Here is a 26,433-nt window from a genome sequence, read left to right on the forward strand (position 1 = left end):
TCAAATCGTCTCGACTTCTAATACTGAGAAACATCCGAACCAGAAAACTTGGCTCAAACTGTTTTGTTTTCACATTCCAGCCCCGCCAAGCCACGAACGACTTTCCGTGAGCCATAAGTTAACCACGCATCGCCCGTGACCTTGTTACCACCACACACTCTCCGCACCTTTGCAACCCGCCTTTTAACCCACCCTTCGTCGGGATACCGGCGACATCAACCCGCAGCCGTCAAAATAGCCCCACCAGCAGTATCCCTTTCGTGTCTACTTCTCCTCCAACTCGCATATCTCCCTTTGATCCCCGATCACGGCAAGAGCACAGTTAACGTCCACCCTCAAAACATGGCCCGCGTCTACGCTGATGTATAACTCACCCTCACATACAACCCCGCTATCCCCCCGTCTCGGCTCTCTTGTGCCTTCAGTATAAACATTTCATTGGAGCTCGTTGCTGACCAATGCTTTCACAAACAGGCGAATCAGCGTCAGCCCCGGTCTTACTGGGACTACGACTCCGTCAACATCCCGTGGGGAATTCTGGAGAACTACGAGGTCGTGCGAAAGATCGGTACGTGCCGTGTTCTACCTTGAGGATACCGGATGCCTGCCTGCTCTCATCCGAAGTGTTTGCTCACGCGTGCAATAGGTCGCGGCAAGTACTCTGAGGTTTTCGAAGGAATCAACATCACGAACTACCAGAAGTGCGTCATCAAGGTCTTGAAGCCAGTTAAGAAGAAGAAGATAAAGAGGGAAATCAAGATCTTGCAGAATCTTTCGGGAGGTCCGAACATCGTTGCGTTACTGGATGTTGTGAGGGACCCACAGGTGAATCTTTCTTTCCTTTTGCTGGGCAGAATGGGAATGTAGCGACGCGATGACTGACTCGGCACTTGCGAGTGTAGAGCAAAACGCCTTCATTGGTGTTTGAGTACATCAACAACACTGATTTCCGCACCCTATACCCGAAATTCCAGGACTATGATGTTCGCTACTACATCTTCGAGTTGCTCAAGGCGTTGGACTACTGTCACAGCAAAGGAATCATGCACCGCGACGTCAAGCCTCATAACGTTATGATCGATCATGAGAAGCGAAAGGTATGGAATGAACCTGGGAAAGCTGACGGGGTGCACATGTGCTGATGGTTGTTGTAGTTGCGGTTGATTGATTGGGGTCTGGCCGAGTTCTACCACGCTGGAACGGAGTACAACGTCCGTGTGGCTTCACGCTATTTCAAGGGCCCAGAGCTGCTGGTTGACTATCAGGAGTACGATTACTCGCTGGACCTCTGGTCTCTAGGCGCTATGTTCGCTTCGATGATCTTCCGCAAGGAGCCGTTCTTCCATGGCAACTCCAACTCTGACCAGCTGGTCAAGATTGCCAAGGTGCTGGGAACTGAAGAGCTGTTCGACTACTTGGATAAGTATGATATCGAGCTGGACGCGCAGTACGACAACATTCTCGGACGCTTTCCGAAGAAGAGCTGGCACCAGTTTGTCAACAGCGAGAACCAGCGGTTCGTCAGCAGCGAGGCGCTCGATTTCTTGGACAAGCTGTTGCGTTACGATCATCAGGTATGAGAATTACCCGTTTACCTTGCCAACGGATGCACATGCTTACACAGATTTGATAGGAACGTCTCACCGCAAAGGAGGCTATGGCGCACCCATACTTTGAGCCCGTCCGAAAAGCTGCGGCTATCGGCAGCGCTGCTTCGCCCGCGCACATGTGAATGCATGGAAGTAATAATCTGGAAAATTCTATGGGTAGCGAAGGTCCTCTGCGTAGAAGGAGGCCTAGTCGACTTTAAATGGAATTTCGGAACTGTCTACTTGGAACATTAATTGTTGGGCACTCATTTGTCCATCAGTCTTTGTTTCACCCTCCCCTCGGTTCTCAATTCCCTCTTCTGGGAATTGTTCCCACGATGTCTTTTACTTTACGCTTATGTTTTTCTTTTACACCGTGTTGTGCGAAAGGTCCTTTGGCGTGAAGGCTTTTTTTTTCTCTTTCTTACTATGAGCATTCTGTTACTGTCCGACTTTGTCTCCCTTCCCCCTTGTGATTGCTTTGTTCTTTCCCTGTTTTTTTTTCTTCCTTTGTGCGTTTTACTTGTGGATGGGGCGGGGCGCCTTGGGTATAAGGGGATGCGGGATGTTGTTGTTGGGAAGGGCACGTGGAAAGTACCATAATGCTTATCTTGTATGGAGACTCTGATGAATGAATATATCTGCTAATCTGTATGTGAGTGAGGGCAGAGTCACTCAGGCGGGGCAAGTGAAAGTGAACGTGTGATGCTATGTAATTACGGAGCTCGTGGTTTCGCAGCCGTCTGACGGACTGTCGAAGTGCGGTGCTAGTAATCGCTGGTACCTGACGATCCCTAATCTAGACAACGGAGCTTGGAAGTGGTCCTCTGGAGTGACGAGTCTGGCCTGTGATATTGGTGGTTTCTGGTGGAGGTGAGGGCTTGGATTGGGTTTACTATAGGAACAGTATTGATCACATATTTCCACTCACATGTACTTGTAGAGAACTCCATTCCATTCTCCCCCACTCATTAAACAAGATGGTCGCCATAGACAATAAATTGATATTATCTCTCTCTCTCATTAAACACGCCCAAAAACTCCATATGAAGTACTGTAGCCCAACGTCCATATTCCCAACCCATATCCCCAAGTATGATACCTACTAGTCAAGCGCCACATCCTCCACTCTGACCAGCCCGCAACTCATCGCGGCCGCCGCCCATCCGCCATAGCGCAGATTCGGATTCCAGCAGACCGCCTCTACACAGACCTGCTGGGGGAAAACCGTCGTAAGCAATTGCTGCCCACCTTTAGTCTTCGCCTTCTCCTCGCACTCCTCTAGGGCGAAGCCCTCCGTAATCCTCATCAAGCCTCCGTGCGCCGGCGACCCCGCCCCTAGCGTCTCAGCAAACTCGACGCCGAACCACGTCTGCGTGTAATTCCTGATCTTGCCGTGGAACACTCTTCTTGCGGGGTTGGAGAAGACGGCTTCGCCCTCTGTGCCGCCGGAGAGGATCGAGGTGTGTAGAAGTGAGCTGGCGAGCGACCGCACTACGCCGTTGTGCTTGCACGTTGTCGTGCTCGAGAAGTAGCGGCGTGCCGGGAAGAATTTCACCCATGTACCTTCCTCCACCGACACACCGGATTGGATCGCGTCCACGTATGCGATGCAGGCGGGCGCTATCCGGCTGCGGTTGTTGGGGACGCTGTCTGGGTCCGTACAGCTTAGGGACGTGATCCGGCTGCACCCGTCCATGCTGCTGGTAACTATGTGGTGCGGGAAGCTGGGGAAGCACGTGGTCAGGCCGGTTATGTAGGTTTGGTGGACGGAGATGGTGTGATAGGGCACTGGGTTGGGGTGGCTAGGTATTAGGGACCAGCAGCCGACCATACCGTTCGCGCTGCCGGCGACGAGGGCCGTGGGGGATATCCAGCTGACCGTCGTGAGGATTTCGTCGGGCAGGATGCAAGTGTAGAGGGGGGTGGTGAAGTGCACGGCTTGACGTCAGTTGAGCCCGCCAGGAGGCATGTGGGAAGGAAACATACAGAAATCACAACTCTCAGCATCGTAGCTATCCGGCAAGGCGATTTTCAGCACACGGACGGTACCGTCGCCAAAGACTGCAGCGAGATATCCAAGAACCTTCGGATCCTCGAACCTCATACGAGCAGGACACCACTTCATAGTCCTCGCGGGGCCCCATTCATGGCAGAGCATCATGACAACCGAAGGTTCAACAACTGGCGAAGGTGTTCCTTCTTCAGGGACGGGGAACCGCCATATCTGTATCGTCGACTTGGACGGCCGGCTGGAAAATGCAGGGGGATCCTCTGATGTATCGGGGTTATTTTCCTTCGCGATGTCCGGCAGGTTCATGAGTGAGACGGCGAGGAACTGGTCACCTTCACGCATATATCAGTCAGCCCAGATTTCTCGCAGTCCGGATGACCAGCGGTAACATACCATCCGGCCGATTTGTAGCCCACTCCATACTCAATGGCTGCCCGCCAACATTAAATATATAGCCCTTCTTTTCGGGTGCATACTTCCTAAGCGGAAACACTCCAAACCTCTTGAACACCGCGCGCTGATACTTCCCGATCGGACCCACCACAGCCTTGAGCGGCTCTCCCTCCGGGCCCATGAACTCCATTGTCTCCTCTAGACCCAACGGCTCCATCCTCTGCCCACCATTCCCAGTGCCCAGCTCCACCGTCTCCCCCTCCTTCCAAAACGGACTAGGATGCAAACCCGCCCTCTCAGGCACGGCCGGGGTGGCGATATACATCTCCTTAACGCACATAGCCATCTCGACACCCTGTGGCTCATCACCATAGACCTGTGTAATCCGCTCCATCTTCCCAGTGGCCTTCTGAAACCCGGGTCTGTACGTGATCCTGACGGTAGGATCAGGAGCACGGATGACATTTGGCGCCGCACCCTCCGCCAGCAGCCTCGTCTTCCGCCGCCCACGACCCGTCAGTCCATTGGCGACCGTGCGCACATGTTTTTTGTGGACGACGGGCGCGGAGCCGGTCGGGCGCGGGCCGCCGGCGGGGGTCGAGGGCGCGGTGGTGCGCGAGGTCTTCGGCGTTCGTGTGCGCTTCTTACGGGCGCGGCCGCCGTCAGAGTCGTCGTAGGAGTCTTCTTCTTCCTCGTCGAGGGAGTCGTCGGAGCCGTCTTCGTCTTCGTAGCGGCCGCGGGGAGAGGAGGGCTCGGAATCGGAGTCTTCGGCGGGATCGTCGCCTCCGGCGCCGGCTTGGAAGTCTTCGTCGGAGGAGGAGTCGGGGGGCGCGGGAGGAGGCTCCCCGTCGCTGTCCAGGCCTTTGTAGGCGTCGGTGGTATAGCTTATCACCTTACGGGCGCGCGCGGATTTTCGGACCATTGTGGGATTTTGCGCGTGGGGAAGTGGGGGATGCTTGGTGGTGGGGTGGATGGATTGGAGAAGACGCGGTGGGCACGTGAAAATTGTAGGAACCCTTGGCCCTGCAGAATATAAAGGTAATCGGCAAGCGTCTGGTGTTCCTGCGGGATCGGGATTCGGAACGTCACTCGGAATAGGTACCAAGTACTCAGGGCGTAAGGGTAAGTGGTGCCCCACCTTGCGCTTATCATTCGTGATGGTGGTGAGGCACGACTTACCGGCTGTTCTTGGTACTTACTCACTAGTCATTCAGCTTCGTAGTTTCACATAATGACCGTGACGATGTCGAAATCCGCTTCTTTTCTCTCGTTAGCCTCAAGAGAAGCCACCAACTAGCTAGCTAACGTACAGTTGACACTCTCTCCTCGCTCACGCCCAACTACTACCTGGCGTTCCCCCTTCTTCCGACGAAAGAAAAGAAATCAGATGGGAAAGTTGAGTGACCCAAACTGCGCCGAACCGTGTCCCAAAACAAAAACATGAAATGGAAATATGAAAAACAAACACCATGCCCCTTTTACGTATGTTGAACACCACCCAAATAACCCTCTTGTTGAAAAACGCCGATACCCAAGATCATAAAGATCAATCATGACTCCCTTACCTTGCAGTAATATGAGGCATGCAGAAGTTGAAGTCTGCAGCTCAGATTTCGTAACACCCGTAAAAAGGCACCTCGTCGAGACGAAAACAAAGGAGACGTAAAGACCTAGCAAAAATACAAGAAAATGCAATGAACAAAAGAAAAAGATTTTGCAATCAAGTCCGCTCTACCGGTTCCCATAAGGATATACCTAGAACTTGAGAGCCTTAGGCTTCTCCCAGCTGAAGTTCTGGTTGGTGAAGTGGCCGTTCTTCGCAGTCTGGAAGTAGATGGGCTTGGCAAGGTCGAGCTCCTTGACGATGACACCGGGGCGCATGTCGAAGTTGGCGCGGATGATGGCCACGAGCTCATCGCTGGACTTCTCGGAGGTACCGTACGAGTCGACCTGGAGATCAAATTAGAGTCTGATTCCGGATCCTCGGCAAAATCGGGAAAACTTACAAAGAGCGACAGAGGCTCCGAGACACCAATGGCGTATGAGAGCTGGACTAAGCAACGGCGAGCGAGACCGGCGGAGACGAGAGACTTAGCGATCCAGCGGGCGAGGTAGGCAGCAGAGCGGTCGACCTTGGAGAAGTCCTTTCCGGAGAAAGCACCACCTCCGTGGGCACCCCATCCTCCGTATGTGTCGACGATGATCTTACGTCCGGTCAGACCGGCATCTCCCTGGGGTCCTCCGATGATGAAGAGACCAGAAGGTTGGATCTGTGTGGTTGTTAGGGAATACCGTTAAGGGAAATCCTTGCTGGGTGAAGGAACACATACGTGGTAGACGGTCTTCTCGTCAAGGTATTTGGCGGGGATGGACTTCTTGATGATCTTCTCGAGGATCTCCTTCCTCAGCTCTTCGGTGGTGATGTCTTCGGAGTGCTGGGCAGAGACGACAACGGTGTCGACGCGGCGAGGGATAACCGCACCGTTGTCGTGCTCGTACTCAACGGTGACCTGGGTCTTGGTGTCGGGCCGGAGCCAGGGGAGGGATCCGTCGCGACGGGCAGTAGCCATCGCAGCATTGAGCTTGTGGGCGAGAGTAACGGTGAGGGGGAGGAGCTCAGGAGTCTCATCCGTAGCGTATCCGAACATGATACCCTGGTCACCGGCACCCAACTGCTCGAGAGCAGCGTCCAAGTTCAGGCCCTGAGCAATGTCGGGAGACTGCTGCTCAATGGCGACCAAGACATTGCAGGTCTTGTAGTCAAAGCCCTTGGCGGAGTCATCGTAACCGATGTCCTTGATGGCGCCACGAATGACCTTCTGGTAGTCGAGACGGGCCTGGGTGGTGATTTCACCGAAAACCATGACCATACCGGTCTTGGTGGCAGTCTCGCAAGCGACCTAGAATAAGGTTGGTAAGTTTTCAGAGTTCCGTCGGCAGGAACGGTGCATGAGCTAACCTTGGAGAGAGGGTCCTCCGCCAAGCAGGCGTCGAGAATGGCATCCGAAACCTGATCACTGCAAGGCGGAATTGAGTCAGTCCTGAGCGGGAGAACAATGGGCACGAAATCGCTGATTGAGGATACATACGCGATCTTGTCGGGATGACCCTCTCCGACGGACTCGGAGGTGAAGAGGAAAGTTCCCTGGCTCTTGGAGGCAGTCATGTTGTGTGTTTTGTTTGGATGTGTGTAGGGAAGAGTGGAAGAAGAGGACTGATAGATTTCTAAGAGACTGGAAGCAGGTGGGGTATCACTGGGGGAGGTGAAGAAGAGAGAAATCACAGGCAACGCGGGGGGAAGACAGAAGGTTTTAAAGAGGGAGGGGGGACAGGAAGAACTATTAGGGCGACGGTTGTTTGAGCGAACAAGGTGGGGGGAAGACGAGAGGTAGTGTGAAAGCCAGGGGGCGGGGGGTGGGGAGAGGTTCAGTTCACAGAAGGAAGGTTCCCGAGCACGACAGAGGGCTCGCACCGAGAAATTTTGTGGAGGTTGGACTGGACGGATGCAGGTGCGAGGTTTTTGGCTTAGTGGGGTCTCTTGGAAAAAAAAGAGCAAGGAACTTGTGAGGGACCTCTTCAGACTCGAACGGGCTAAACTCTAAGAGGGAAGGGACAAGGTACGAATGGTAGGAATACCCGCGATTGCACCATCTCTCCAGCAAAAGTCGCATCTGCATCACCGATTGGCCGACGAGACGTTGGTGGACCCTGTGGTGCCTATTGGTACGCTATGAACCTACCACTGGATATTGGCGGTTATATGTAGCCACGCCGTAGGAACCTTCCACTGGCTATTCGAGCCAATTGGTTCTCCGTAGGAATCCTCCGTTGGCTATCCGGAGAGCGTACGGTACAAACCTTGAGTACAGATGGCAGGAACGCAGTGCATATCGTCAGGTATGTACTGCCCTCCCAAAGGGACATCTCTACCCGTCCGGCAGAAGTATGATCAACGGATCCCGCATGGGCTCTGCGCTGCGCACGCGCAACTGCATTCCTAGATTTGACTCCCGGAGTAAGTAGAGTACATACTCTGCCGGCCGACGAGCCGTATTTTGAGTATATACCTTTACGGCACCAGGACCGCCCGGGGCCTTGTGTGTATCTACCGGTATGTACCTCTATCGGCATCCCAAGTGGACAGATCTTTGGTCCTCATGGATTGAATCCCTCTGCCCATCTGCCATGAGGCGTCTCAGCCATGGGCAAGATCCTGTGAACTTCATCCCCTCACCGTCGAGTCCCCCACCCAGGACAGACACGTACTCCACTGAGACATGAGGCGGGACCGTACGTGCCGGCTGGTATTTCTTGGTGCCATCGGGACACTGGTATGAAGTCTCGTTGGTTTGCATCAGGACACCGGTATGAATGTCCGGTTGCGTTGAGTCGGGGCACTGGTATGGACGTCTCGTTACTTTGACGCTTCAAAAAGCGTAGGTATTTACCGGGAATGTAAGATCTTCCTAGCTGTGAGGGTGTCAATCGAGAGCTATGATGGTGCACGAAGGCTATATATACCACAGTGCTTACCTCGCACTCACGGCTCACGGGCGGAATGAACCTACTGTGACCGACCAAAGGATTCCATTCACGCAGTGACACGGTAATACCTACACGATGAGGTGGTTGGTCAAGATCAGTGAGAAGTTTGTGGTCCTCAATCGATATATAGCAATCGAGGAAGGCTCCCCTTCAACGGCAGCAGAGATACGGACGGACTGAGATATATACCGATAGCATGGCTGTCTTGAATAGCGCGAATCCATAACTAACGCGCCGTGTGATCGAAAGGCATCACCGAAAACCCCCCACTTCACTAGCGCCAACTGATATCGATTGATCTGCGATAAGGCCGCCCGGTGTTAGCCCAAGTCCCAACAATCGCATTGTACCTACCCACTTCAACCGCTCAACCATTCAACGCCGCCAATCAGTTACGCCACCACCGAAAAAGTCTACGCCCGTCCACGGTCGCACCCGCCATACGCGTCGCAGCCCCACGCATTCCGCGCCGCCAAACAGAAACATCATGTCTCGCTTTGGCGTGTTTGTCGTTGGCCCAGCTGGCTCCGGGAAGGTCAGGCGAAACCAATCCACCCCTCCACTGCCAGTCAACTGATGGCGCGGTGTGTGTGGGTGTGTTTAGTCGACATTTTGTTCAGCGTTGATCTCGCACCTGAAGAATGCAAAGCGATCATGTACGTGCCATGCCAACCTCGATGTGTGTGTGTGTATTTGGTTGTTGGTGGGGTTGCGCGTGCCCGCGGCGGAGAGTGGGACAGGCTGATGCCAGAATGAATCCATTGTCGTAAATTAGGCCTCTACGTCAACTTGGACCCGGCGGCGGAAGACTTTGATTTCGAGCCTGACGTCGACATCAAGAACCTCATCAGTCTCGACGATGCGATGGAGGAGATGCAGCTTGGACCCAACGGGGCTATGATGGCTTGCTTCGAGTAAGCCCCCCCAGCGCCACCGCCTATCTCCACATACGGTCCGGATGCTGAACATGTGGGGGAGTGATCAGGTTCCTGATGGAAAACCTCGACTGGCTCGAAGCGGAGCTCGACGGCACCACCGAAGAGTTCATAACCATCTTCGACTGCCCGGGTCAAATCGAGTTGTACTCGCACGTTCCGATCCTGCCGAACCTGACGAAGCACCTGTCGATGCAGATGGGCTACTCGTTGTGTGCCGCGTACCTGATCGAGTCCACATTCGTTGTCGATAAGGCCAAGTTCTTTGCCGGAACACTGTCGGCGATGAGCGCCATGATCATGCTGTCAATCCCCCATCTGAATATCCTCAGCAAGATGGACCTGGTCAAGCAGCAGGTCTCGAAACGCGAGCTCAAGAGGTTTTTGGATCCCGATCCGACCATGATTGCAACCGATATACATGCGCAGACCAATCCTAAGTTTCATAAGCTCAACGAAGGTAGACATTAGCATCTGCGACGAGGAGTAGAAAGTAGGTGATGCTCAGTGCTGACAGATTGCGTGTGTGTGTGTGCAGCCGTCGTAAACCTCATCGAGGACTTTTCCATGGTGTCGTTTCTACAGCTCGAAGCTCAGAACGAGGATAGCGTGCAAGGAATCCTTAGCTATATCGATGACTGTCTGGGCTGGTCGGAGGTGCAGGAACCACAGCTGAAGGACAATCCGGATGCAGACTGGCAAGAAGCGGAATAGAATAATAAACAAAATACTAGACGACCAATAATCTGTAATCCGTACGTGAATCCATCATAAAACATGTGAAGATAAAGTCGAGGTCCGGGTGATATTCCATTGGTCAATCTGGCCCTCATCCCTCGCCCCACCCATCCCCGCCAATCACGTGTCCGCCTTAGTTAGCGCGACAGTCCAGGGTGGATTCCAGATAATTTTTCCCGCCGCAGTGTAAGTCGCACATCAATCCACCACCAATACCTCACCGCCTCATTCCACCGCCAAAATGGGTCGCGTCAAGAAGTCCACCCGCAAGTTCGAGAGCAAGCACCTCACACGCACTCTCGACGACCGCAAATCGAAGAAGAAGGTGAAGCAAGCGTTCATCCTGCGCGAAAAGAAGAAGGCGAAGCGCTCCGCGAAAGAGGACGACGAGGATGAGGATGGAGAGGAGGGTGATGAGCCGAAGGCGAAGAAACAGAAGCCCGATGGTCCACAGATCTTCGAGGATATGAGTGTGGAGCAGTTTTTTGCGGGAGGCTTTGAGGTCCCCGAGCCTGCTGCGCTAGCAACGAAAGGTGGAAAGAGGAAGCGCGAGGAGACCAAGAAGAAGCCCGCGGTGCAAGAGGATGCGGATGTGGAGGGTGCTGCTGCCGACGGGGAGGATGAGGAGGAGGACGGCGACGAACTCGAGCAACACAAGGGCGACCTGAGTGCGTTGGCCGAGAACGATCCCGAATTTTACAAGTACTTGAAGGAGAACGATCCGGAATTGCTCGACTTTTCGATGGCGGAGAAGGATGATCTGTCGGAGATTGACTCACTATCGGACGACGAGGAGGACGAGACTGTCGGCAAGAAGAAAAAGAAGGCCAAAAAGGCGAAGAAGGAGGACGAGAGTGACGAGGTTACGATGGCGCATGTCAAGAAGTGGAAGGAGGCGCTGGTGGACAAGAAGAGTCTGCGGAGTCTGCGGCAGGTGGTTCTGGCGTTTAGAGCTGCTGCTCATGTCAACGATTCTGAGGTCAATAATGCGGAGGGCGGGTTCAAATACACCATCACGAACCCCGACGGTAGGACACCCAGCGCTGTTGATCAAGGGGAAACGCTGGCTAACATTGGACCTCAGTATATCACGAACTGCTAATATTAGCGTTGAGCGACGTCCCGGCGGTGCTGCAGCACCATATCCCAATCAAAGAGTCGGCTTCGGGCAAGATCCGCGTGGCTACGGACACGAAGAAATACCGCACTCTCACGCCGCTCCTCAAATCGCACTCGCAGTCGCTGATGCACCTTCTCCCGCTCCTCACCGACGCTGGTACCCAGAAGCTTCTCCTCAATTCCACCCTCGAGCTCGTGCCATACTTCCTTTCGTTCCGCAAGTTCCTCAAGACCTTCCTCAAGACTATCATCGAGGTGTGGTCCACCAACAGCGTCGATGAAGCCACTCGGATCACCGCATTCCTGGTGGTACGAAAAGCCGCCGTTATCGGCGACGAGGGCATCAAGGAGACATGCATCAAAGCTCTATATGCCGGTCTCGTCAAGGCCAGCCGGCAAACATCAGTGCATACCATCCACGGTATCAACCTGATGAAGAACTCGGCGGCCGAAATCGTGGGCCTGCAGGGAATGGACAAGGTTGGCTACCAGGCTGGATTCGCATCCATCCGTCAGCTCGCGGTCCACCTGAGGAACAGTATCACCAACAACTCCAAGGAATCGTACAAGACTGTCTACAACTGGCAGTACGTGCACTCGCTCGACTTCTGGTCGCGCGTGTTGGCTATGCACTGTGATGGGTTGAAGGAGGCACAGGCTGGCAAGGAGTCACCTCTGCGACCACTCATTTACCCCCTCGTCCAAGTCACTCTTGGAGCTATCAGGTATGTTCTTCCTTTCCATCCTTCCATCCAACATAGCTAAAATGTAGGACAGACTGATCCCCACGGCCTCCTACTTTCCCCTGCGTTTCTTCCTGATCCGTTCTCTCCTCCGCCTCTCCCTCTCGACCGGGGCGTACATCCCTCTTGCGCCCCTAATTTTCGAGGTCCTCTCCTCCGGCGAAATCAAAAAGAAGCCCAAGCCTTCTACGCTCAAGCCCGTCGACTTCTCTGTCACCATCCGCGTGCCCAAATCGTACCTACGCACACGGATCTACCAAGACGGGATCGCGGAGCAGATCGTCGAGTTGTTCGCCGAGTTCTACGTGCTGTACAGCAAAAGCATTGCGTTCCCCGAGCTCTCGATCCCCACGATCGTGCTCGTCAAGCGCTTCGTCAAGAAGTCGCGCAACGCAAAGTTCAACTCCGCGCTGCACCTGCTGATCACAAAGCTCGAGGCGAACGCGAAGTTTATCCAGGAGAAGCGCCAGGCCGTCGATTTTGCGCCCGGACGCAGGGCCGGCGTTGACGCTTTCTTGAAGGAGACCGAGTGGGAAAATACCCCGCTGGGCGCCTATGTCGTCTCGCAGAGGAAGGTGCGGGAGGAGAGGAGGCGCCTGCTAGAGGAGGCCCTGAAGGAGGAGCAGGAGAAACGCCAGAAGGATAAGCTGGCGCAGCAGGAAGTGGATGAGGATAGTGATGATGTGTTTATGAGTGATGATGGTGAGGAGAGTGGGGACGACGATGATGAAATAGACGGCATGAGTGAGGACGATGAATAGACGTGTTCGGGATGGCTTAATATCAATCATGTCTTGTTCCTGTTCTTGGTGTATCATAGTTATAAAAGCAGGTTTTGGTTTTGGGATCACATTTCATCTCATCAGATTGAGTAGAACTCGTATGCTCGTATGCTCGTAAGTTGTCTTTGAAATTGCAACGCATGGCCGTGATATCGTCATGAAGTAAAGGCTATTATACAGTCTGTCTTCCCCGTAGTAGAAGGTGAGATTCACAAGAACCACGGTTCCTAATCCTGCATCTTCTCGTCCTCTCCCTTCGTCTCGTTCTTGTCCTTCTTCAGCTCACCCACTCCATTGTCATTCTCCTTCTCCTTCTCACCACTGCCCTCCCTGACCTCCGCTGTGGTTGTAATGGTCGCGGTCACAGTCTCAGCCACAGCCGGCGGCGCATCGCCCATCTCCTCGTCCCGTCTCTCGAGCACAATCTCCTCCTCAGTCGCGGGGGCATCTGGGAAAACCGTACCCTCAGGCTGCGGACCGACATCCTCCGCGCCAATCTTGAGCACTTCCTTCCTCTCCTCCTCACCCATCTGTACCTGATTCGCAGGGATCACACCAGCCTCCTGCTCCATCCTGAGCAGTTCTCCCTGGGTGACGCCAACCCCCGGCGCAGGGCCCGGGCTGGGCGACAGCGCGTGTTCTTCCGCCTCGCCGCCACAGTCGTCGCGCATCAACCACGGGATCGGAGTCAGCAGCGCGCCTCCAAGAGATTCATCGCTGCCGAGTCCAAAGGTGCCGTTGACTCCGCCGGTAGCACCGCTGTTTCCGCCATTCTGGAGGACGGAGTTAGCGGGCTCCAGGGGGAAGGCGGTGGCTGTTGAGGAGACGGAGAGGACGCGCTGTAGAGCACGCAGGTACTTGGGGAGCGAGGTGTAGTGCTGGCGTGGCACGAGAAGAAGCTCCGCGAGGCGCTGGATCGTGTGCGGTGGGGCTGCCGCGAAGGTGGTCGTCAGGGTGTCGCGCAGCGAGGCGATCACAGCGAGGTCGGCGGAGTGCAGGCCCGAGGGGTGGGGCGGAGGCACGGGGGAGCGGGGAGGTGTCACAACCTCCGTTAAGGTGCTGGAGGAAGGGCCGAGAATTGGTGGTGGGGCGGGTTGCTGCTGCGCGCTGAGGGGTGTTAGTAGGGTTTGAAGGGAGGAAGGGGTCGCGTACACCGGCGGGGAGGAGGTGGGCTGCGTTGACGCTTGCGAAGATGGGTCGGGCTGCGTGCTGCTGCTCTCGAGGAGGGGAGTGGTCGCGGGGGAGATTTCGCCGGCGAGAAGCTCTGCGGCCGTGGGCTTTGGGAAGTTGTCGGTAGTGATCTGGAGATATGTCAGAGAACTAAGAGGTAGGTAAAAGTGAGAGGGATAGTACTGTGTCCAGGCGTGCGAGAAGGCACTTGAGGAGGTCTGGCCAGAGGTCTCTACGGTGGTGTTAGTGATTGTACGGTTGTGGGCCTGAAGGTACTGACAGATCGACCGCGCCACCTTTCGTGATGTCGGCGAGAACATCCTCATCTAACTTCATGGTGGAAACGGAGAGGCGTTGGTCGTGGGTTGTGGTGGGTTTTGGCGGTGATTAGAGGTGGAATTGGTGCGGTTGAAGCTAGAGTTGAGGAACGTGGGATGTCGCGTTTAGGTGTTGTCGGCTTGTCGCAGACAGCAAGGATTATCAGTTCACACATGCTAATCTATCTTGGGGCATAAATTTATGCACCCACGAACTTTTGAGCTCTTCATTCTCTACGAGCTCTCTAGAACGATTAAAAGTAGCTACAGACAGATTCCCCTGCACTTAACGCGAAAGAGCGATATCGTCTATCCTCAAGATCATCTTCACCGTCTCAGCCGCCAGCTCAATAGCGCTGGTGGACACGAGCAACGGCTGCAAGACCTTCTCGTCGATGATGTTGGTGACCGCCCCCTTCCGCACACTGACACCGCACGAGATCTCACCGTTGGCGTGGCGGTTTCTCAGTTCGGTTACGACACGGATGCTGTTGAGACCAGCGTTCTCGGCGAGCGTCGTGGGGATGACCTCGAGAGCCTCGGCGAATGCCTGCCAGCATACCGACTCCGTACCCGTAAGCTTCTGTGCCTCCTTCATCAACTGCCGAGAGACCTCAATCTCGGGTGCTCCTCCTCCAGCAATCAGGGCCCTATGTGATTGGTTAGCTATGTTCAATTGCCAGGTGGCGGGGCGGAGCCGTACTTCTTCTTGACCAAGCATCGGATAACACACAGCGCATCGTGGAGAGACCGGTCAGCCTCGTCCAGGATTAGAGAGTTGGCACCTCGGACGAGCACCGACACCGTAGAGCCAGCACCCTTGACACCGGTGACCTTGACTACGCGAGCTCCCGACGAGCTGACTTCCTCCACGAGGTCTGCCGAACCAAGCTTATCCTCTGTGAACGAATCGATATCGGCAATTGGCTTGCATCCGGTGCTCTATCCACCATGTCAACATAGGAATTCCAACCAGAGAAAGGGCACGGCGGACCTTGCAAATGAATTCAACCTCGTCACGCTCGATGTCCTTGATAGCAAGGATGTTGAGCTTCGAAAGGAAATGTAGGGATAGGTCGTTGACGGCGTCTCTGAGAATCGACTTCTGGATGAAAAGCACGTTGCATTTGGCCTTCTTGATCTTTTTGCACATGTTGAGCAGATATGTCCGCTCCTCCTTGAGAATCTTGTCCATCTGACGGTAATCATTGACAACGATCTGGTTCTCCATCTACACCGCACACATAATATTAGAGCTTGTCGGGGACGTGGGAGGTGCGTGGGAACATACGTCGGGCTTAGGCGGCGACAGCTGGAACTGAATGAAACCAATTCTGGCCTTCTCCATCCGAACGGGACCTCCAGCACTCTTGATGGCATTCTGTGTCAAGACCAGGCCATCTACCAACTCGGTATCATCCATGGTTCCTCCCACTTTCTTGACAATGCGGATATCGTTCAAGTCGACATTCTCGGCGGTCGCAGGGTTGATGACTCTCGTAACAGCGTCGACGGCGATGGGACCGAGGAGGTTGGTGTACTGCGAGACAATCTTACTCGAGAGAGACGTGCTGGCGGCTTGCAGGAGCGAGTTTCGGTCGTTAAGCGTGACGGGTGTGGACATGGCCGTCAAGATCTCGACGGACTTTGCGGCAGCTCGCTGGAAGCTCTCGGCGATGACGGTAGGGTGGAGGCCTGTACACGGATCAGATCCCATCTCTCACAGCCGCACCGCGGTGCTTCTTTCATCAGTATCATACCCTTTCCGAGCAGTTTCTCAGCAGCACCCAAAAGACTTCCGCAAATAACAACAACGGAGGTGGTTCCATCTCCGGCTTCAACATCCTGAGCAGCAGACAGATCTACCAGCATCTTGGCCGCCGGGTGCATGACCGCCATCTCCTTCAGAATGGTATGCCCATCGTTGGTGATGAGAGTCTTGCCCTTGCCGTTCTGTATCATCTTGTCCATTCCTCGAGGTCCGAGTGACGTTCTGATCGCATCGGCAACTGCTCTGGCGGCCATGATGTTTGCCGCTCGCACAGCCATCGGTTTCTCCTTCAGGTTTGGATTGCCCATCGAGCCGTGATGTTGTGACATGTTGAATAGATTGTGCGGTTGGTATTAGATGAACGACGGTTGATTAGGGAGGGCCGAACGTTGCTGTAGAAGGTGGGTTGGATGGATGTTGGCGGGGATTTAATTTTGAGCTTTGAGCCGCTGGGATGGATTTAGACATGGTTGAGATAAGATTGATAAGCGAGGTCACAATTATCACTCGGAGATTTCGGTTTCGTGAGGATTCCATCTTCGGAATTCCCTGGAGTCCATTGATTCATGCAAGAGGCAGTGCAATTACTATCATACAAGGGAAGGCAAACGCTAAATTGTTTCCGCAAAGGTGGTAATGAATTCACTCTATCCAGATACCCAGCTCTAAGCACCCGGTGTATCCTTCCTGTAAGTGATCTTTTCCACCGCTACACTCTCGTTCCCCTTATCGTCCGTACGCAGCTGGTAGACGTACATTACGAGCACACTTCCTTGGACCTGGAACAAATGATTAGTAGCTGTTCTGTGGATTCATCCTCCTCCCGGTAGGCCAACGCAGACTCCAGCACTTACATCCATCAGAACGAAGCTCGGAACCGGGCTCTCGCCCTCAGCCCACCACCCGCTGGAAATCGCGCCAGTCGCACTTCCAGGATTGACAAAGAACTTCCCCTCCAGTTCATACGCCTCGAACCGATGCGTTCCACCCCACAAGAGCACATCGCAGTCCAACCGCCTTGCCTCAATTAACAAGCTATCGCTGTCTGCCTGCGGCACGATCGTGTGGCCATGGGTAAATCCTATCCTGAGACTTCCATGGACGACAACCTTGTGAATCGGCAAGCCGGGTGCTTCGACGTCGAAGTCACCCTTGACGATCTGGATATCAGAAGCGACGCCGCGGAGGAACTCGTAGGTTTCTTTGTCGGTGAGGTTGCCGAGACACAGGATCTGGCCGATCTTGCCGGGTGCTAAGAGCTTCCGGAACTAATTGTTGCGCTCCTCGTTAGACGGATGGATTCAATGCGACGATGACGACGGGGGAGGTTGCTCACTTTGGCTGGGATATCCTACAACTACATTAGCTTAAGCTTCCGAGGGAAAGGTATTGCTCGTGCAAGGCGGTGTTCCGACTCACTGCTGCTCGGTCTGGAATGTGGAGGTCTCCAATAGCCAGCACGAGGCGCGACATGCTTCGGAGGTGAGCGGCGGAGGTGTTGGAGCTTGGGATTGGTGTCGTTGGTGATGGTAGATCTGCATTTGACGTGTCAGCTGTAGCGACCGAAGGGAAGTAGCTTCCATCGTACCGGAGACTCGTAGACGTCTTCCGTGGTGCTCTCGAATTCTCGCTGAAGGGTCAAGGACTCAAGATCGACAGCTCGGTGGGCAGAGCATAGAAGAGCGTTGCATTTACCCGCCGGAGCCGCCTCGACAAGTGCGTGCAAGGGTCCGCCCCACGTCTTCAGTGACGCAGGTGGTGTTTCTGGCTTTCTCTCTAATTACAACCCACCTTTCTTCTCCATGAGTGCTGTCAAAGAAGCCAACGAATTTCTTGCTCCGGTCTTCGACAAAGGTTCCCTCTTTAGCCCTTTTCTCTACTTCTCGCTGGGAACAGCACTGATTGCAGCTCCACAGAGCAACTCATATCCTTCAACGAAGTCTCAATAATCCTGCGCCTCTCGAAGCCTCTCACGCCTTCCACTGACAAATCGGTCGCCACACCGCTCGTCATAAACCATGCGTTCCAACTCCTTCTTAGAATTCATCAAGAAATATGCGCTCGAGCATTAGAGCCGATCGAGAACCGCCTTGAGCGGCCCGGTGAACGGCGCACGGTTTTCTCGTTGCTGGATCTACTGGTTCTGGAGGGAATATATCCGTCGTTATCGGCCGGAGTGGGAATACCAATTCAGCGAAGGGCTCGAAGCTTTGTTTTACCACAGAATATGACTACTCCGATCGCAAGGGCGGCGTCAACGAGGGTGCAGGAAGTTGGCCAGGATATCGAGCTTCTTAGGAGGATTGTCGATGGGCTGTGCGGAGTTCTGAGCAGCACCCCAACACAGCAGTCGGCGGCGCAGAAGGATACACATAATATTTGGAAGTCACCGAGAGACTACAAAGGGATTGAGCCGATGGTGCGGGAGCGTGTCCTCGTGGACCTGATCGCAGGCTGCGGCGAATTAGCACTCAATCCCGAGCATGAAAGAAGCAGCCAGGAGATATGGAAGCAAAAGTTCAGCAATCTATTAGACGAGTCAGTAATTACCCGTGATCTCATCGTTGCCGATAGAGCGATGCTGATGCGCTCGATCGTTCCAGCATCCAAACTGGTACACTATTGCCTCTCATGATGTCTCTCCTGCATCCTACATCACCGCCATGGTTCCGTGCACCCATTGCCAAATACCTATCGCAACTCCCAGTGTCGAGACCCCATGGCGTTAGAAATATCATCGAGCTCTTCCTTTCCACGGCGTCCTCTGGGAATATGGCGAATGCCGCATCCGCACAGTTATCGGTTGAAGCACTGTCAAAAGCATCGAAATTGATATCCTCTGTTCCTTCATCCATGAGTGCGCGGGAATGGTTCGCCAGCGTCTGTCCTCAATTGCTAGATATCCTGCGGGGCAACGACCCAGGAATGGAGAGAGCGTCAGCGTATGTGATCGCTGAGCTGCTAGGAAAGAAAGGAGCCGGTATAGAGGGTGTCGTTGAGACTGAGATTGTTCGCAAAATCGTCGACAACTTCGATCCTCCAGCTGCCACGCCGCCAGCTGTGGTACATAAACAGCCCATAAATCCCAAGGATGGGGAAAAGGAATCTTCGCAGGCTCTGTTGGCATTTGAAGACGATTCACCAGCACCGCAGCCGTCGAAACCATCCAAACCGGCGTTGATATTTGAAGTTCTTGATGCGGACACAGAGATGACTGAGACCACTGATGAGGCCGAAACCCCTTTGGTATCGGACACAGACCTTTCCATGGCTTTCAGAAATTTGGAGGTCCTCTTAGCATCCCACCCCACACCGCTGCTGCCCCAGCGATTGGTTTCACCGATTCTCATTCCCTTATGGGGAATCATGGGCTACGCAAAATCAATCGGACGCAGCGCATGGCATAATCGTGCAGCGGCACTGCTCAAGTCATACCTGGCCGTCTCCATGGACCAATCGGTTCTTGAAAAGATCCAACGAGGCCTTACATTCAACGGCGGTGATGACTGGGAGTATGCGCCCGGATCCTCTGGTGGGATAGAGATTAGGTCAAGGACATCATCTGCGAATGGTGGTGTCAACATGGAAGTCATTAATTCCCGAATTGAGGAGTTTATGGGCATCCTTGGAGATGAGAGTGTTCCAAACACGGTACTGAGTGGATTCTTCCTGAGCATTTTCCAAAGGTGGCTCGCTCGGGGGGGTGATGAGGAGCCATTGAAAATGTTGGTTACGGTCAAGATCCTGCAGGAGATGTTGCAGACACATGCGGAAGAGCTGGCAAAGAAACCTACGGGGATCCTGCAGATAATCAAAGGTGTCCTCGATGAATACCTCGACTACGTCGAGGCACTGAAACAACCAAAGAGCGAGAACGCTGGGGTACCGCGGCTAGCGTCACTGAGGACGATAGTCCAAGATGCCCCCGAGCCTATTGAGGACGAAGAGGAGGGATCATACGACACCCAGCAGACGGAAACGGTAGCTATGGCACTCACTCTGCTGAGTGTGCTCATATCGTCACCCGAAACAAAACTCGATAAAACTGACGAGCGCCTCCTCACTACCCTCCATCCTCCTTTGCAGTATCTTTCCAAGGCCCAGGATATTGACCCGAACATCACATCCCTCGCCATCAACATCACCTCATTGCTACTCATACATGCGCCGACTACAAAAAAATCATCCGCGCTAACTCCTCTGGTGGAACAACAGCGGGAGAAGTACGCCACAGTTCTCTCCTACCTACGCGATCCCCTCGTCCCAGTCCGAGCTCACGGTCTCTACCTCCTCCGGGAGCTGATCCTCGAACGCGCCTCCATCGTCGATGTGGTCAACACCGCCTGTCTCCTAATCACCATGCTAAAAGACGGCGACTCCTTCGTCTACCTGAACGTCGTCAAATGTCTGGCAGCCCTAACCGACCGGCACTCCAAAACCGTCACCAGAATGCTGGTAGCAGCCTACGTCAACGACGAGGACGTCCTCAACCTCAAAGAGCACCTCGGCCTCGACGAACGCCTACGAATCGGCGAAGCCCTTCTCGGAACCGTGCAAAAACTCAACCAAGCACTCGTCGGCGAAACAGCGGAAGTAGTGTCACAGGGGATGCTAAGCATCATCTCGCGCCGCCGGCGCAACCCCGCACCTCTCGCACCCTCGTCCACAGAAGACTCAGAAGACGACGGCCTGGACCTAGATATCGACCCTGAGACCGGCGTGCGGCTCACACCCGCGCAGCTAGCGCAGCGCGAGCATGCCGCAAAAATCGTCTCGGGCTGGTCCTCGACGCCGCACGAAGACCTGCGGATCCGCGCCTCGGCGCTATCAATTCTGGGGGCGGCAGTACAAACCAACCCCTCTGGCCTCGGCCCGCGGGTGCTCAGCGAAGCTATCGACACCACGCTGGCGATCCTCTCGCAGGAGACAGCAGCGGAAGCCGCGATCTTGAGGCGCTCTGCTGTCGTTGCTGTGGCTGCGGTGCTTAATGGCCTGGTAAAGGCGGATGATGAGGATACAGAGGGTGAGACGTGGAGAACTGATGTGTGGCGGGTTGTGGCGCCGAGGGTGCGAGATATCAGGAGGGTCCTGGGGTATGTCGCTGTTACGGATAATGATGGGCTCGTTCGGGAGCAGGTCGCCGTCGTGGAGGGGAATCTGGGGGCCGTGGTGGAGAGGGGGATGGTTGGGGGGAGGGGACAGGTTGAGATGGGTGGGGTGGGAGGGGTGGGGATCACTGGTATGAGCGTGGGAGAGGGGGCGGGGTCGGGGATTCAGATTTTGTAGATGGGGACATTGTAGATTGGGACGTTGACGGAGAGAAATGAGAATTTCACTCATAGATATCACTCGATCCGCTTACGCAAATTGTAACCCGATGTTTCTGGAATAGTAACAGCCATCAGCTGGCGGGACAGGTATTGTAACTGTCAACATCTCATGAGGTCGAATGCTATTATGATGAAACAAGAAACCATCCATCAACCCGGTCGGCTTCAGGGCTTCATCCAGATCCTCCAACAGTTCGAACTGGGAACAAACCGGGGGTGATCTCGTACCAACCAACTGTTGGGAGGTAGTGAACTGAACCAACTGGCAAACCGAACCAACTGCGAAGTTTTGAACTGGGAAATCTGCTTGTCCCATCAGTTCAGTTCAGCTTAAAATTTTGGGCAAAAACCCATCACCACCACCAACCCTCCGGCCAACCGAATACAACCCACCACCCAGCCGCTGCATACTAGTAACCCAGTGCCCGGTAGGACGCCGCCGGTTGACGAACTCCAGGACTACATATTGTTCATTGCCTGTCGAGAGGAATGTCCGAAACAGTCCTGCTGCGATCGATCGAATGGTGGCTGGAACCGCCCCAGCAACAACGTTTTCCTAACCTCGGCCGGATGGAGGTTGTCATTCTGTCTAGGTATTCCTGCCATGTCGGCGGAGGTTGAATGGCTGTTCCCGGAGTGCGAGATGATCCTTACTGATCATCGCCATTCCCTAAGTACCGAGAGTGTTGAAGCTCTTGAGAGTACATATCAAGAAGTTCAATCGCCGTACTCTCATGGGTAAGTGCCTAAGTAGCATCAGGGTAGTAGGTAATTCGAAACTAGTATGTACTGAACCCATTCTATGCCTTTTCCCGTCACCATGGGAACCTACATGATCTCGCCCATTGTGGCTGCCCTGGCCGAACTGACAGTTCTGCCAGTTTTCCCCGGGAACGACTGCCTGACTTACGTACCTAAACCAACTGGGAATTAATCTGACAGCCGCTGTTCCCAACTGAACCGGGAACAAAATCGGCTAGAACTGAACGGTTTGAACCAGTGTTCCCATTTCAACCGGCTACCCAACTGTTGGAGGGTCTGGCTTCATCTCTGTACCCACGGGACTGGCATGAAGGGCAAGTGCATCGGACGGAAAGTTGAATCCACGGCGGTACCGGTACACGGCCACTGCCACAGCGGCATGTACCGTATAGTACCGGCCACCAGGACTCCACGCAACTCTTCGAACTAGAGTAGTTAACTAGATCTGCACGAGAACCGAAACATCGAGCGACAGGAGCAGCGGAGCTTACATAGCCAAGGAGGAGCCTATGTAGGCAGGATGCAACGAGACGAGAATTGAGATGTCGGTGCATGCATGAAGGAGCCCAGCCGCACGGTGACGAACGAAAGACTCACGAACGACTGACGAGTGACTGACGAGCGACTCAAGAGCGACCCAAGAGCCGAAGTTGGGGCGGCAGTTGAGACAGGAGGCGGGAGATAGTTGAGACTGTGGGGACGGTTGGGATGGATCACTGGAGGCAGTTGATAGCGAAACGAAACGATGCGAAACAGCATGCAGTTGGAAGATTGAAGCCGGAAGCTCTCACCGCTGCTGTAGCAGTGCGGAAATTAAGTTGCCTAGTATCCATTCACTCCAGGCCCGACGGGGTGGCACTGGGACGTGGGCACACGGTTCCGCAGTGGTGGTGCATCGTGGTGGTGATGGCTGGTGGCGGTGATGACTAGAGGGGTCTACTCTCTGGTCTCTCGTGTCTGGTCTCTGCAGCGGGCAGATCACCGCACGCCCGCGGTGCCTCTACTTTGCTGCCAGAGATGTCCGGAATTGAGTGTATGTAGGAGGGGTTCTCAGCTGCATTTTGAACCGCACTGCTCTGCACTCTCGGTTCCCCGCCATCCACATCCTCTAATCCCAGACTGTGGGGCTGCTGATCCCAGTTTAGTTTCCCCCCGGCATCAGTCCAACTAACTAAAACATGTGTAGTTCCCACGTGCGCGCTTCACGTCACTACAGCTCACTCATGCCCGCCGGCAACCGGCGCACGTTGCCACTAGTACTAGCACATAGCAGCTGCGCCTCCACCGCAGCTCCCCACTGCCCAATGCCCACCTTGGCACCTCCCCCCACGGCCCGAACTACACCGGTTTAACGTGTTCCAACTCCCCGGGGCGGAGCGCCGAGAGTTCCCATTGCCATTGCCCATTGCCATTGCCATTGCCCAGCGCCCCCATTGCCCTATGTATGCTCAGTGCCCACCCAGAGTGACGGGTCTAACCCAGCGTCCACTGCCCACTGCCCACCATCCAGCGGGATTCGCACGCGTTTGACCATGTGATACCGTTGACTAGATATCCAACGAACATGCGGGGTGTGCTCCGCCAACAACGATGATTGGCTCCCCCAGGTGTGAAGAAGTGAGGAAGTGCACATGTCAAACTTGGCACTTGGCACTTGGCCATGGTGCCAATGGTGGAGCTGAAGAGCGTTTCTGTCTACGTACAACGTAGCCGGCCCGGATTCTTGATACCTATCTGCACTGTTGCCGGCGGTGAAGAGAGCTGGTATCCTGATTTCTCTTGGGTCGCGGCCGGTATTGTGCGGAATCGACTTTCATTTTTGTGCGGGGTAGCCACTGGCCAAAGTACCGTAGCCAAAGTCAAAGATGGATTCATGATTGAAGATGCACAATACAAGGCAATCATAACAGCCAAGAAGTACCAATACTAATACAGCAAGGAAAGGCAAGGAAACGACAGGAAAAGCGAAGCGACAGATAAAAAGCAACCATCATCCGGATAAAGCCGTGAAAAGCAAATACAAAAAGCAAACACAAAAAGCAACAAAAAAGGCAACAAAAAAAGCAAGTGCAACTCCATAACCACAAGACGACAAGAAAGCAAGTAAGTAAAAGATGACCGTTAAGCTAGATTAAAAGCGGCGCATGGCGCATTGGCGGCTGCGGCTTGGGACTCGAACTCAGGAGGTGCTCTTCTTCCTGCTCCCGCCCGACAGCTCGAGGACTTTCTCCTTGAAGCCGTGGATCTTGTTGCGTTGGACGTGGCCGTCTCTGTGGGGGATGGAACGATTAGCGTCCGACTTTGGCGGCAGTAGGGCAGTGGGATAGGATTGAGACGAACCGTGACGCGGGCGTGGCAAAGATGCTCCCCTCGACGTGCTGGAACCTCGATGGCGGAGTTAGGGCACTTCAATCCATGTTATGTTAGCAACTGGGCTTCGTTCCGTTGAAGGATGATGATCCCCAGAGAGAGAAGGCGAGAGAGAGAGAGGGCGCTTACGCATCCCATTCCTTGGATCTGCATTTAGTTCCCGTGGTTAGCGAAGTGTGCCAAGGCGCGTAGTCGGTCTCATGCACCCCATATGTACATGGTCATATTTCCGGTTTCTCGCCACCCGATAACGAGACGAGACGAGGCAGGACAGGATAAGGATAAGGATAAGAATAAGCAAGGAGGGGGATGGGAAGTGAGACATACAGTCTGCGGTCACGCTTGGCGAGAGGAACCGGCGTCATGCCGTCACCGACGCTGCCATCGCTCGCACGCCGCGCAGTGTGCGTGTCCGTCGTCGTCGCGAAGGGGTCGGTGAACTGCGTGGTGGTCGTCGTGGTGGCCGTGTGGTGGTGGTGGCCGTGGAGGTCGTGCTGGTCGAGGGGGGAGCTCATGGTGATTGTGTTTGTGGGGGTGTGGATGTTTGTCGAGGCAGGAATGCTTGGTCTGTGGTCTTTGGTCTTGATCTTTGGTCTTGAGATCGAGGGACTGTAAGCTGTGGATTGGATCTGTTCTGTTCCATTCAACCAAGGAGGAGGCGCGGGCCCGCCTGCTTTTATAGCAGTAGCAGTGGCAGTCCAGTCCAGCAGCTTTCCAGTCCAGTCCAGCAGCTTTCCAGTCCAGTCCAGCATCCACGCTCTCTCGTCTGCCCAGTTCTCCGGTCTTTACGTTTCCCGGCAGACGCAGACGCAGCTCCACGGTCCATTTGCGGACGGTGGAATGGCATTATGGAGGGTGGGTGGGTGTGTGTGAGTGTGTGAGAGTCGAGACCAGCGTGGTTAGTGTTAGCTGAAGACGTCGTCATTGTATCTACCCTATGTATGGTGGCTTCGCCAACAGGAAAACCAACAATGGCAATGGGCAATGCAGTCATTTCGTCGACTTCCCGTGATGGATGGATGGCTGGATGGATGGGACAGGACATCATCAGTAATAGTGCCGCCGATCGTCTTGCCACGGCCGGCCATCGACTCGGCCCCCCATCCCCCATCCCCCATCCCCCATCCCCCATCCCCCATCCCCCTCCCCTCCACACCCCATTCGTGGGATGCACTCTATGTACGCGGAGGAATCGAGACTAGATCTAGTTAGATGGGGTAGACGGGCACTCTCCCCCTCCCACTCGCTTTCGATGGCTGCGTGCTCGTGCTCGTTCGACGGTGTGGTCTCCGTGACGCTAGAGCATGTACGAGGTAGGTAACGTTGAGGACTGGCGAAGTCCAACGCTGATTTTCCCGGCTACAGGCTACCAGCTAGGCACTCGACATTGTGAGAGGCCCTCGGACGGGCTGCATACTCTATTCTACATACATGCTTCCTCTACACGTGTGTGTGTGTGTGTGTGTGTGTGTGTGTGTGTGCCAAGATGGTGGGTGGGTATAGTTGGTACTCGAAAGTACTCACATAGGTATCTTCACGCGGTGGGGAGAAGATGGTGTAGTGTAGGTAGTGTACTGCTACTACGTGGTAGTTATCTCTACGCGGCAGGGAGAAGATGGTGGGTGTAGTGTATGTACTGCTACTACATTCATGGTAGTACGCAGGTTCGCTCCACTCTTGTCATCCGCTCAGCAGATCGGCGGCACTGCTGGGAATCCGATCAAGCTGGTATGTACCATGTATGTAGGACGGTTCGACGTGAAGACAAGGTGTCTGGTGCCCACTATATCACTCTAGGTACTTGCTCGAGCACGGTAGGTATGTGAGCATCGTCGATATCGACATCGACATCGTC

General features: G+C 54.5%; 11 protein-coding genes across 11 annotated transcripts; 4 read left to right on the forward strand and 7 right to left on the reverse strand.

The window, feature by feature from the left end:
- The first annotated feature begins 229 nt into the window (after positions 1–229).
- On the forward strand, positions 230–1,875 carry BZA05DRAFT_131752 (kinase-like domain-containing protein). The gene is made up of 6 exons (XM_051478801.1): positions 230–363; positions 475–568; positions 647–825; positions 903–1,097; positions 1,155–1,574; positions 1,634–1,875. The coding sequence occupies exons 1-6, from the start codon at positions 343–345 to the stop codon at positions 1,730–1,732; spliced, it is 1,008 nt and encodes a 335-aa protein (XP_051337192.1). The 5' UTR covers positions 230–342; the 3' UTR covers positions 1,733–1,875.
- A 661-nt stretch (positions 1,876–2,536) lies between these two features.
- Positions 2,537–5,080, reverse strand: BZA05DRAFT_377112 (uncharacterized protein). Its single transcript, XM_051481832.1, has 3 exons — positions 3,997–5,080; positions 3,579–3,935; positions 2,537–3,527 (listed from the first exon to the last, which is right to left on the reverse strand). Exons 1-3 carry the CDS (start codon positions 4,916–4,918, stop codon positions 2,695–2,697), a joined length of 2,112 nt encoding a protein of 703 aa, XP_051337193.1. The 5' UTR covers positions 4,919–5,080; the 3' UTR covers positions 2,537–2,694.
- Positions 5,081–5,650: 570 nt separating this feature from the next.
- On the reverse strand, positions 5,651–7,551 carry BZA05DRAFT_131882 (S-adenosylmethionine synthetase). Its single transcript, XM_051478802.1, has 5 exons — positions 7,086–7,551; positions 6,956–7,013; positions 6,327–6,896; positions 6,003–6,266; positions 5,651–5,946 (listed from the first exon to the last, which is right to left on the reverse strand). The coding sequence occupies exons 1-5, from the start codon at positions 7,160–7,162 to the stop codon at positions 5,752–5,754; spliced, it is 1,164 nt and encodes a 387-aa protein (XP_051337194.1). The 5' UTR covers positions 7,163–7,551; the 3' UTR covers positions 5,651–5,751.
- Positions 7,552–8,841: 1,290 nt separating this feature from the next.
- On the forward strand, positions 8,842–10,221 carry BZA05DRAFT_406073 (GPN-loop GTPase). Its single transcript, XM_051484469.1, has 5 exons — positions 8,842–9,076; positions 9,146–9,197; positions 9,317–9,455; positions 9,527–9,936; positions 10,015–10,221. Exons 1-5 carry the CDS (start codon positions 9,029–9,031, stop codon positions 10,188–10,190), a joined length of 825 nt encoding a protein of 274 aa, XP_051337195.1. The 5' UTR covers positions 8,842–9,028; the 3' UTR covers positions 10,191–10,221.
- Positions 10,222–10,400: 179 nt separating this feature from the next.
- Positions 10,401–12,925, forward strand: BZA05DRAFT_431229 (Noc2p family-domain-containing protein). The gene is made up of 3 exons (XM_051486179.1): positions 10,401–11,242; positions 11,299–12,058; positions 12,111–12,925. The coding sequence occupies exons 1-3, from the start codon at positions 10,456–10,458 to the stop codon at positions 12,835–12,837; spliced, it is 2,274 nt and encodes a 757-aa protein (XP_051337196.1). The 5' UTR covers positions 10,401–10,455; the 3' UTR covers positions 12,838–12,925.
- Positions 12,926–12,960: 35 nt separating this feature from the next.
- BZA05DRAFT_131924 (uncharacterized protein) lies at positions 12,961–14,470 on the reverse strand. The gene is made up of 4 exons (XM_051478803.1): positions 14,309–14,470; positions 14,212–14,260; positions 14,011–14,159; positions 12,961–13,965 (listed from the first exon to the last, which is right to left on the reverse strand). Exons 1-4 carry the CDS (start codon positions 14,362–14,364, stop codon positions 13,086–13,088), a joined length of 1,134 nt encoding a protein of 377 aa, XP_051337197.1. The 5' UTR covers positions 14,365–14,470; the 3' UTR covers positions 12,961–13,085.
- A 161-nt stretch (positions 14,471–14,631) lies between these two features.
- On the reverse strand, positions 14,632–16,424 carry BZA05DRAFT_341263 (chaperonin Cpn60/TCP-1 family; the record flags this gene model as incomplete). Its single annotated transcript, XM_051480997.1, has 5 exons — positions 14,632–14,995; positions 15,049–15,287; positions 15,340–15,576; positions 15,637–16,040; positions 16,106–16,424. 5 exons carry the CDS (start codon positions 16,422–16,424, stop codon positions 14,632–14,634), a joined length of 1,563 nt encoding a protein of 520 aa, XP_051337198.1.
- Positions 16,425–16,649: 225 nt separating this feature from the next.
- BZA05DRAFT_406084 (retrograde transporter) lies at positions 16,650–17,772 on the reverse strand. The gene is made up of 5 exons (XM_051484470.1): positions 17,705–17,772; positions 17,536–17,651; positions 17,453–17,467; positions 16,971–17,384; positions 16,650–16,895 (listed from the first exon to the last, which is right to left on the reverse strand). Exons 2-5 carry the CDS (start codon positions 17,587–17,589, stop codon positions 16,782–16,784), a joined length of 597 nt encoding a protein of 198 aa, XP_051337199.1. The 5' UTR covers positions 17,590–17,651; positions 17,705–17,772; the 3' UTR covers positions 16,650–16,781.
- A 1,554-nt stretch (positions 17,773–19,326) lies between these two features.
- BZA05DRAFT_426726 (uncharacterized protein) lies at positions 19,327–21,559 on the forward strand (the record flags this gene model as incomplete). The annotated part of the gene is made up of 2 exons (XM_051486027.1): positions 19,327–21,333; positions 21,515–21,559. 2 exons carry the CDS (start codon positions 19,327–19,329, stop codon positions 21,557–21,559), a joined length of 2,052 nt encoding a protein of 683 aa, XP_051337200.1.
- A 773-nt stretch (positions 21,560–22,332) lies between these two features.
- On the reverse strand, positions 22,333–23,169 carry BZA05DRAFT_406088 (uncharacterized protein). Its single transcript, XM_051484471.1, has one exon. It carries the CDS (start codon positions 22,760–22,762, stop codon positions 22,457–22,459), a length of 306 nt encoding a protein of 101 aa, XP_051337201.1. The 5' UTR covers positions 22,763–23,169; the 3' UTR covers positions 22,333–22,456.
- Positions 23,170–23,953: 784 nt separating this feature from the next.
- Positions 23,954–25,670, reverse strand: BZA05DRAFT_406091 (uncharacterized protein). The gene is made up of 4 exons (XM_051484472.1): positions 24,906–25,670; positions 24,708–24,725; positions 24,549–24,614; positions 23,954–24,478 (listed from the first exon to the last, which is right to left on the reverse strand). The coding sequence occupies exons 1-4, from the start codon at positions 25,328–25,330 to the stop codon at positions 24,388–24,390; spliced, it is 600 nt and encodes a 199-aa protein (XP_051337202.1). The 5' UTR covers positions 25,331–25,670; the 3' UTR covers positions 23,954–24,387.
- Positions 25,671–26,433: the final 763 nt, after the last annotated feature.

Source organism: Tricharina praecox, assembly GCF_024521635.1.
Source record: "Tricharina praecox strain CBS 144465 chromosome Unknown BZA05scaffold_22, whole genome shotgun sequence".
Classification (NCBI taxonomy): domain Eukaryota; kingdom Fungi; phylum Ascomycota; class Pezizomycetes; order Pezizales; family Pyronemataceae; genus Tricharina; species Tricharina praecox.